At 41.7% G+C, this 10,677-nt stretch overlaps 1 protein-coding gene across 2 annotated transcripts in view; it reads right to left on the reverse strand.

Moving 5' to 3' along the window:
- The window catches only part of LOC118780185 (semaphorin-3F-like), an 83,184-nt gene extending 73,897 nt beyond the window's left edge, over positions 1 to 9,287 (reverse strand). The window contains exons 1-2 of one of the 2 annotated variants that reach the window (XM_036532550.1): positions 8,979 to 9,287; positions 3,845 to 3,998 (exon numbers count right to left, since the gene is read on the reverse strand). In XM_036532550.1, the coding sequence (XP_036388443.1) occupies positions 3,845 to 3,950 (106 nt within the window). In that variant the 5' untranslated portion in view covers positions 3,951 to 3,998; positions 8,979 to 9,287. Of the gene's footprint in view, positions 1 to 3,844; positions 3,999 to 6,550; positions 6,568 to 8,978 lie in introns of those variants that run through there. The other variant, XM_036532551.1, reaches the window with a different exon arrangement.
- Between the last annotated feature and the right edge of the window lie 1,390 nt (positions 9,288 to 10,677).

The raw sequence follows: 10,677 nt of genomic DNA on the forward strand, positions 1-10,677 counted from the left end.
CACCAACAGCTTCTCGCTTAAGGGCTGTTTTTAAGGGCTTCCACAAACAGTGCCCTGTTACCCCACCCCAGTAATGTTCCTTCTTTTCCTCTACAGCTGGATTCAACTTTAGAAATCAATAAAACACCGAACAGGACTGATTTCGACAAAAGAAATAAATAATATGTAAAGACATACAATACATGTAGATGATGCCCTATGCCCTAGCAAAAAATGTGCCTGATGCCTTACAACTGCAGCTTTTAATAGTCTGGATTAAAGTGTTTTAATTTTCCTGGAGCAATGCTTTCTCAATTATTCCAGGTAGTTGTCTTTCAGAATGCATTCATTTGTTATGGGCATTTTAAAACCATTGTACCACAGCGGTAATCTGCTACTGTGGGCTTTTAAATCCCTTGTCATCTGTAAATGGGTTTATATGGAGGCTTGCATGTCACATGCACCCTTAACTTTCCTCTTAGCAATCTTTGAGCATGTAATTCTTTAAGCCTTCGCTGATGGAATGGAGGGCTTTTCAAACTGAAAAAAAACAGGGCAGTTGCAACTGTGGACCATCATAATTTTGAAATACTGCAAAAATGTTATTTTAATAGGTAGTCAGGAGAAAGTGAATAAGAAATGAAACTCTGCTGACAAAATGAACATTCGTAACTAGCTTCCAAACACACGCACATGCGCACACACACACACACACAGAAATCCAGGGGTGGAATGTGAATTTAATAAAAAGTGCCATAAAAGTAGACTTGCTCCTCATCCGTCTTTGATCCTGGTGCATTTCAAACAGTCCCTCAGGTCCTGTCTGTCCCCGTTCGCTCTTGAGCGCGCGTTCCCTGACTGTTGCGGCGGCGACTGGCCTTTCCTCTTTCAGGTCACTTGAATCCTCCCTCCGAATGGGGAATTGATTCTATGTGGTGGTTCTCATTTTGCTGCTCCTTAGCAACGGGGCCCCCCTCACTCACGCGTGGCTGCAGAGCATCGATTGCCCAGGTTTCTTCAACGAACCCAGGAATCCTGAGCTGCCTGTTAAGTCTTCTCTAGTCAGCACAGTCACACGCAAATGTCTGCCCGGTCTAATATTTTAATTCTGAGTTCAGCCTACTGCACATAAACGGATCTCTCAGGGTAAACTTTGTCGTAAGTATCAACCCATACGCATCTCTTATAACTAACGTTCCAACACAACAATGAAAATATGACAACTGAGCAGGTCATGCCCAACAGCATATCACACATTACCATGAGCCGTAAAAGGAGACCTCATTGTTTCTTCTTAAGATGTTTGTGCTATCATATTTCACAATGAGGAATATTCTTGACTGACATGGATTAACCCAGCAAGAAAGTTCAACTTCACGGAAACACGGGCCATTTGATTTATTTCCCTGCATACACCTCAGGGCAGACAGGAAGTGTCTCTCTCCTGAAGCAGTCAGCCACATTGGACATCTGCACTAAATTTCCCAAAAAACTGCTCAAACCCGCACCAAGGAAAGGGAGTGCACCTCCAGGGGAATGTTCTCACTTGAAGTCCAGGGAAGGAAGCAGGAGAGCTCAAAGAACAATAAAGATGTTCCGGATTTAGTAGGGTAGCCCGGCTTATTACGAGAGCCAAGTCTGTTTAATGGCAAACACAAGTGATTCTGGTTTAAGGGGTCATAGTTTTAACCTCTGCGTTGAGCGACAGATCAGCTAGATTTACCAGGGGAATTTAGCTGGATGCTGTCAGACATCCACATCCATGCAATTGCATAGAGGATGTCATTCTTGTGTTCCTCTCTGTGATTTTACGGACTTCGCTCCCACTGACGTATCGTGTGCGAATCAGCAAACACAGAATGCTTGGCATACTTGGAAAAGGCAACCGTTAATACAGTTCCTGTCATTGCTGTGACAACCGGTGGGAACAAAACCATCACAAAATTGGAAGTTAATAACATTAAGACAAGAATATATTTCAGAAGGACAGGGATAGCCTCCTGCACCACATCCAAATCCTGAGCAAAACCTGAAATGATGAACGAGAGTTTTCTACTTAAAATGAATTACACTCTCCTGACACAATAAAAATTCAATATGGGCCAATTAAAAAGCTATTCCTTCACCCTGAGTGAAAATTAGAACATTACCAAACAAATGGCATAATCTTGCATGCCTTTCCCTTAAAAAGACCAGCTGCTCTGTCAAGCAGAGATTCCCTCAAAAACCAATTAAAAAAAAAGAAAATCTCGATTAAATGAAATTAAAAAGAAAATGACAACTCTGGTGTTTTGCCAATTTAGATGCAGCAGACTGTGAAATCCTACTTGATTAAGACTGAAAAAAGGTAAGCGAGAAAACTAACAGTTCAGAGGAACAATTCTAGACAAAACTAATTCTGTCTCTCTTCGTACAGCTTTGGCAAATAACACATGACTTCATAGCGGAGATTCTGGCTTATACAAATACAGTACACCTAAACCACATTTCAAGAATGCATATAATGGTAGTTTTCCTATGATGTGAATGCACCCTATATTTTCTGTGGTGAAAAATGCTGGAGGGCATATGATCTCATGCTTTTACTGTTGTCTCATGTGAGGCAATGAGGCCATAAGGCAATGTGGATTAACAGCCATCTGAGGCTTCAAGAGACTCGAGTGAGTTAGGTCTTTTCTTGAGAGCTCTGCATGGCTTTGCCTCATTATGAGCCTCGCATACACAAGCCTAAAAGGAAATGACAATGTAACAGAGATGTGACAGCACAGGGCGCTATATGTATGTATGTATGCATGCATGCATCTATGTGTGCATGAATTCTATATATAAGAAGAGAGAGACACTTCTAGAGACAAACTGACAAGTAATGAAGATATTAACAGTGATGTGCTAAATCCAACTTGACAACAGAAGAGGTAACAAGAGTCTTCAATTGAGAGCTGCAGTGGCTTAATTAAGTCAGGTTTCAGTCTGCTCTGGGTTCTACAGCAAAGGTCTGATCTCTGACTGGGACATGGCGAGATGGGGGATATCGCTATACTGCACTGATCCAGGCGTTCACTACACGGAATCTTGACTCCCCCCATCAGAAAAAAAACCCCTTGCCCTACTACCTCACTAATCCACACCACCGCTGCAGCGCAAGACGCATGATCCTAGCTTCAGGCCTCTCCCTCATAATACCTCATTCTCCCCATGGTGATTACATCCATTCCAACTTGTTATGCACTACTAAGCCAGCAATATTTTATCTCCAGTCTTAAATAGCATTTGCGGTGTGTAGTTTGTTTTATGTGATGACTATTCCCAGTGTGGGGCGGGGGGGGGGCTTGAATGTAAAAACGTATCATTCCAGTTTTGGAAAGAGACAAGAGCATTGAAGGAGCCCCATTTACCGTAGGCTCAGCTCTTCTCCTCTCTCACTGTGAGGTTCACAGCGTGAAGCCCTTGATAGTGTGCGGAGCCAAGATGGCTGTTTTTTCTTCTAACTGCACTTTACTACCTCCTGGAAAAGACATGACCTCTGAAACAATCCCTGTCAGAGAATTTAAGGAGTGGGGATTCAAACTGCATTAATTGTTTCGGTTTCAACATGAGCGTCGTTCCACTGTCTACTCATCACCTAAAAAAGCTGATGCTGTTTTGCTCGTTAATCATCCAGCAAGGGCACACCCTCCCAAAGGGAGCACAGTTAATTTCCCATCATATTCCACGACCAAAGACTTATCTGAAACTTGGAAAAATAGCTGCAGCTGAGGTGAACGTCTTCCAGAAGACTGAGGATAGAGACAGACGTGTCCCGGACTGATCACAGGCATGGAAACACGGGACTGTTGGATTCTTCAGAAGTGGCCGTGTCCCTTACCTTTGAAGGACAGGAAGACTCGTGGCGCAGAAAGAGGGTCACCCCGGGACCCCAGGGCGCAGACAGCCAGGACCGAGAGGGTCCGCATCAGCCACAGCCCGTCCATCACCGTTTTCCGTCTGCTTCCAGACGCAGAGAGGGAGATCCTGGGTCCCTGGAGGATGGAGGCAAGATTTAGTGAGGTCTCTGCAACCACAGCCCCCTAGAGACCTTCACATCTACCCAGACTACTGACTGACACATGGCAAAGAATATAAAAGGACAAGAGGTGGAAAGGTCGGTCCAGACCATAGGAGTACTCTCAGTATTTGTTCCAGTCACTTGGATTTTGTAATAACTCTTCGGCCAGAAGGGGAACTAATTAATGAAATCAACTATCTCAGTGCATGGATGGAACAAATACAAGTAAGTGCTTCAACTTTTGACGACTGGAGTTTTCCACCCCTGAAAAGGACTTTCTTTAAATGACGCACAATTAGCACAGAATTAGCCACAGTGACATCAACAAATATGTAACTTCGAGAGATGGTTCACAGGTATTTTCCAGGCTAGGTTAAGATCTAATCTGGGACCAAATCACGCATCTGACTAATGATCTAGTCCAACTGTATAGTTTAGTACAAGTTATATCAGATTTAATACAAGTGTAAGTACTTCATTACATCAAGACTTGTGGATCTCATCAATCGACCCATCTCTCTCCCTCTTCTTGCACTCTCCTTATATTACTGTATTGTTATGCCTTCCTTGTTACCACAGATACAGTCCTTTACTTTTACTACTTCCTCCTCATGAAAATACATTATTTCAGCACCTTGCCCTCAGAAGAGATTAATTACAGAAGAAGAGCAGAACCTCCGTATTCCCCTTTAGGGTCTCCTAATTCCCTTTGACCTCCTCACCTGAGAGGAAACCTAGAATGAGACTTCAAATGCAATGGCCAGAAAATAACTGGCCCTGGCCATTACAAATCATGCCATTAAGATGTCCAGGTACAGCAATGCTACACTCCACTGTAAAGCTAAGATGCCACAAATTATGCATAGCACACATGAAGCCCTTATAAGTGTAAGAGACACAGCCCTTACCCAGCCTAGCCTGTTATTAATGATTTATTAGTGGTAGTATTCATTTGCTCAGCAGAGATCTTTATCCATGGCAAATTATATTACATTTCACATGTTATTTATTTACACAGCTGTATTTGCTGAAGCAATTCAAATGAATTGCCTTGCAGAAGGCTACAACATCAATGTCCCAACTGGGAATTGAACCTGCAACCCCTAAGCCCAGTTCCTTAGCTGCTGTACCGCATGAATGCCCCAATGATTAGTCTTCACCACAGCCTTTTCTTTCCCTGCCTTTTTGTTTCACCCTGCTCTGTCTTCCTAGAGATATCGCCAAGGTCTCTGCTGTCACGACGGATTAAGTTCTCCCTGTCTCTTGCTCTCCCTTTATGGCGACAGAAGAAACAGCAGTCAGGCGGAGCATGACCGCACCCCCACACTAAGAGCAAGGGCGGGTGCGAAAGACCCAGAGTCAGCCTCTGAGGGGAGGAAGTGGGCATTCGGTTGTGCACCCAACAGCACCACTAGCAGCCAGGCCCTCCTCCTCTTCCCTCTCCTCTCCCTCTCTCTCTCTCTCTCTCTCCCCCACAGAACCTGGGTGCTTCCAGCACTCTTGCGGTCTGACTTCACTGACCCCACTGCAACGGGTCCAGCAACCATACGCGGTCAGCACCAGCGGCAGCGCACTGTGCAAACGATCCAACTCTCTCACTGTCCACCTCTGTCCAGGAATTTACTCCGCACTTCAGAATCAACTATCACATCCACAGCACTCCTGAAAACACTATGCGTGATACTCAGAATGCATTACACAGCACTGTTTTTATTTAACCCATGCACGTTTCAGCTTCCTTTTTTAATCCTTTTTTGCATCACGGAACACATGGCCGAGATAATAGCACCTGACTTTTTCAGCCTTAATCTGATAATGCAGTAAAACTGCTTTAGGGCAGAAAAGATAAAATAAATAGATCCGCAGACACTGACTTCTCATCACAGCGAGGTGGAGAAGGAAGCGAATAAGAATTACACACGGTTTCACAGTGGAAAAGGAGGAAAAGGATCGTATTCCTTCATCCGAATGAACCTATAAAATTGAAACCAGCTGTTCAAACCACAGCTATTTGCAACCCATTTGTTAACTATCCAACTGTTTATTCAATGTCAAAGCATGATTACCCCACATAAGCAAGTCAAAGTGTAGCGCAGACAAAATCAAGACCAATTAACAAAACTGAATTAACGTTAAATCGTCTTATGCGTTGAGGCCAGGCAAAACTTCTATTTTGAACCTTCCCTACCTTAATGTAATGCAAAAAATTATAAATACAGCAAACAAACATCCTTAAAAAAGTTATTACCACAAAGGTCTGTATTTCACGCGTTCGGTGTTGTATGGGCGTGTCACCGTGGTAACTTAGTCGGCGATACATTTATGACAAAAAAAAAAACATTTACAGATAACTGATGCAAAGCTATGTCTAGAAGTCGGGATTAATTACGTCAGCTCATCAAAATATAACGAAACCATCTAATAACATTTACAAACCGTCACATTAAAATGCTTTGTAAAGCATACAGAAAGCACTACCAACGTTTTGTTATACTACGCCAATCGCTTTTTCACCAAAGACATTACCCTAGAAATGTCTTCGCGCTCCGTTTGTCACACCGCTGTGTAAAATAAGCAGCAAGAAACGGTTTCTTGCCATCTAAACACAGGGGGATTGCTCTTTAGAGCAATTTACCTGCTAACTGTACACAACTGACGCGTCTTAAGCAAATCTGTGTGCCAGCATGGATTCCAAACGGGTCTCGAAATGGATTTTTGGTATTTACAGCTTTCTGAAAATATTTATCCTAACATTTATGAAGAGAAAGGGGAGTTAGGCTACTGCATCCGCTTGTTTTTTTTATTTTTAAAGAAAATATCCGATGTGTTGGAAAATACGAAAAACAGACTCTCGACATGCGCTTCAACCAAGTAACTTAAAATAATAATTAAAATCACATCAGTGAATCGCAAAGGAAAGCATAAACCTGCCTCTGCCACTGACTTCTCATTTACAGTTGGTCGAAAGGATTTTACGCGTGACGCACAGAAAGCTGCATCTTCAAGCATCACCACGATGTATAGGAATAAAGCGTATCTAAAAGTAATGCACTACTGTCCAACAAGATACATTTTTAAAAAGTAGGATGATAAATAGTTAGAATAAAATATTCCTGCAAGTGTCAGCGTCAACACCATTCGATAAAAAAATAAATGCTTCGAACACGAGATTTGCATGCATGTTTCGATTCAGTTTGGATCCTTTTCTAGTCTACCTGAAGGTCTGACAGAGCGCCACATTTCACGCGCGCAGTGTCAGATTTGTTCCAAAGTTTTATTTGCCTGCTATATTTTGGTCCCATTATACTGCTATTGATAGGTACATTGGTATTAATTAAATAATTGATTAATTAAAAATTACCATGAGAGTTGCCTCTCATTTGCTGATGCATTCCACATTTGGCGTTTTACTCGAGTCGCCTTCGGTTCACAAAGCATAGCACTAAGAATGTCATTACGTATGATTTAAGCGTTGAATGGCTATAAACTTTGCTTTAAGACTTGTTTTTGGCTACTTAATCCTCCCGGCACGGTCCTGTTCCGCTTGTAAACGCAGGTCAACGGACTGTCAGGTCAAGTTGCAATTGAAGGCAGAAGATCGTGTATCGAATTTAAGACCCTAACCTCCAGATAATGCCCTGAGCGAGAACTTTTCTACTATCTCACTGTGTAAAAAAGAATTTGTGGCTTAGCTTCTAATTCTGAGGTATTTGCTAACAATCTTCATATTTCCAGGTACCATGTACCCATCAGGTAGCAATAGTCTAATGTAGAAATTAACCGTCAGTTGCAAAGGGTAAATGAAATCTATCATATTTTGGTAGCTCTATTCACCAAAATGTCATTCAAGAAAACGGTTACAAAATGTAACACACATTAGTCACATTACAGAAATTATATTTCTGGTGAGTGTTTCGCTAAAGTAAGACATACGGGATGGGTATGAGAGCGGTACATTTCATCCAAGTGGATTCATAAAAATACAAAATTAACCAAGCAAATGTAGTCTCAGATAAATCCATAAATGCATGCTCTCGCGGGGGTTGCTGATAAAACCTTGCACATGTTATATGGAATTAGTTTTAAAATGTTAACGTGGAGCAACGACCTTAAGCATAACAAAATATAAGAACTTCACAAAAAGGAAAAACATCTACAATTATTTCACTCTAGAAAACCGTAGTGGTCTTTGATCCTTAATGTTACATCTACACACTCGACATGCTGCGTGTTGCTCGGATTTTGTCCGCGTTGAGTGACAGCCAATGGTTGGCGTTTCAGCGGAACCATACCGCGTGCGGACTTATCGAAATGCCAGCAGAAACACTAATGCATGCCCCCCCGACGACTTCCTGATGAATATTTGCGCGGCACACTCAGTGTGACAACGTTACTGTACTGACTTGACAAGGCAAGAAGAAAGAACAGTAAAACGTCGCCTGGTGTGATAAAACTCAAAATCGACTCCGATTTAAATGCACGGAAAGAAAACATTCCAGCAGATTAGCTCGCTATCTCAGTCGCACTACAAATTTCATCATTACCCCCCTTGCTAATCGTATAAACACACAGAATAAAATAAAAACAAATGCTACTCATTCATCGATTGAGAGTGCACCTCATAAACCACATAACTTATAAATATAATATTATTAAATAGTCAGAATTATTTAACCACTTTAGAACATGTGATATTATCTTCTCTGATAGTCTTCCACTTACAATATAATACTAACTGTAGGACCACTTACATTAAATGATATTACTTTTAAAATTTTCATAAATGCAAACAAACATACCACGGTAGCAACTATAAAGCCATCTAAATATCCGAGAGCAGGGTTACAAAACTGTCAGAAAATATGGATGTTAACAGTCGCAGATAAATTACATTCAGAAAACTGAATCACATTTCCAACTATCAATGCACACTAAAGTTCAAATAAATAGTTACCTGTTTGTTACTTCCCGCCGCAAAGTACTTCGATTCCACTCATAAAAGTCATTTAGGAAGCAACCAGCAGAATCCAATTCAATTCTCTCCAAAGTTGTGTAAATCCTGTATAATTCCTCAATAATAACGCCCGTATCCAAAGCTTGGTATTCACCCAAGCTCGGGGTATTTCTGTTCCAATTTTCAATTGTGGCACAGTCCTTTTTTATTTTAGTTACGTTGAAAACAATCCCACTTGAACACGAAGTATTATCCCTTGTGATACGATCAGTTTACCCGGTTTTGACGATCTCTGTCGCTGTACTTACACTAAGAGGCTCCTGACTGCTGGAGAAATGCGCTGGCAGGTGGATGCAGTTCTCTCATTCGCGCAAGACACACCCCTGGGGCGGAGATTTACCTTTCCTGCCACTTCCCCCTGTCCCGCCTCCCTAAGAGAAAATAAGTTTGCAGCCTTCGTGCGTGTAAGCGCTGCAAACGCCAACAATTAAACACATTGAATTCAATAATTAAACGCGCGTAAGAGCTCACATCATGACGACACATTATTAATTTCATATTTTTCACAAAACGACGCTAACCTAAAGCTGTATCCACTCCTATGCTCTATTCATAATAAACATGCGTTAATTAAAACAGCACACTCCTAGTTCTTGCCAGAGTCCACATGGAAAGCATTCAGCACTACCAGATTGGTCTCCTGGTGTTTGTGTTATTGTTGTATGTGCTTAATTTTAAAATTGAGGCTTATACATCCCCTTCAAGGTTTTGGCATTGGGTTGGTGTGCAGAATTCCAGATCCTTCTCCTCCTGCTCTCCTATCCCGCTGGATTCCCTGTCACCATCACTTTGAAAACCACTGCAACATCTCACAGAAAAAAAGAAAAAAACAGATGTAGCATAGCAGTCAATTCTGTGACCTTCCATCCTGTGACTCTAAAGGGACTCTCTATGGATTCTGTAGTTTTAAATCTATAATCTGACGTTTTAGTAGCAGTGGAGCCATGGGAGGTGGAAATATGTGCCAATATTATTATTTTTTTCCTCAGGCAGCAGCTCCGCATTTTGCATTATAAAGGGAAGGTTTGCAGGTTATAATACCCTACATGTGGGATTATCAGAGATTTGCAGGGGCTTTAAGCAAAACCTACCAAAATCCAAATTGAAACAATGACTTGCAGAGTTTTTAAGTTGACTATGTGTATTTCTCCACCCCAACCCACAGTGCATTCATGAAACAAAACCTGCCCCACAGCCCCATTGTAGCAAGAAGTAGGGGAGGGTGCCAGGTGCTTGCATGGCTTGACTACATTGGAATTAAGCCATGGACTATATATTCTGAGGGAATCAGATATATAGATGATATACCAGAAAATATTTCACCATTGTTAAAGTGAGATGACACGGTAATATAGTAATTCCACTATGCTCACATTAAACACTCCTGTTGAGTATACTGCATGAGGCTAGAGGGTTTAATTGTGATGCTAATGTATCACTCACCATAACATCACCTGTGTTTCTCGTTTGCATCTGTAAATTTCCTTGTAAAGAATCAGTGGGGTATAAAGCATGATTGTGATGGAGGCTCTAAACACCGTTTTCTCCTCAAGCTCATTTGAATCAATGTTCCAGACTGTCAGCTCTTTAAGAGCTTTGCTGGCATTGAAAATACAAACCACTTCATGAGTGCAGGGGA

The sequence above is a fragment of the Megalops cyprinoides genome, chromosome 7 (genome assembly GCF_013368585.1).
Source record: "Megalops cyprinoides isolate fMegCyp1 chromosome 7, fMegCyp1.pri, whole genome shotgun sequence".
Classification (NCBI taxonomy): Eukaryota; Metazoa; Chordata; class Actinopteri; order Elopiformes; family Megalopidae; genus Megalops; species Megalops cyprinoides.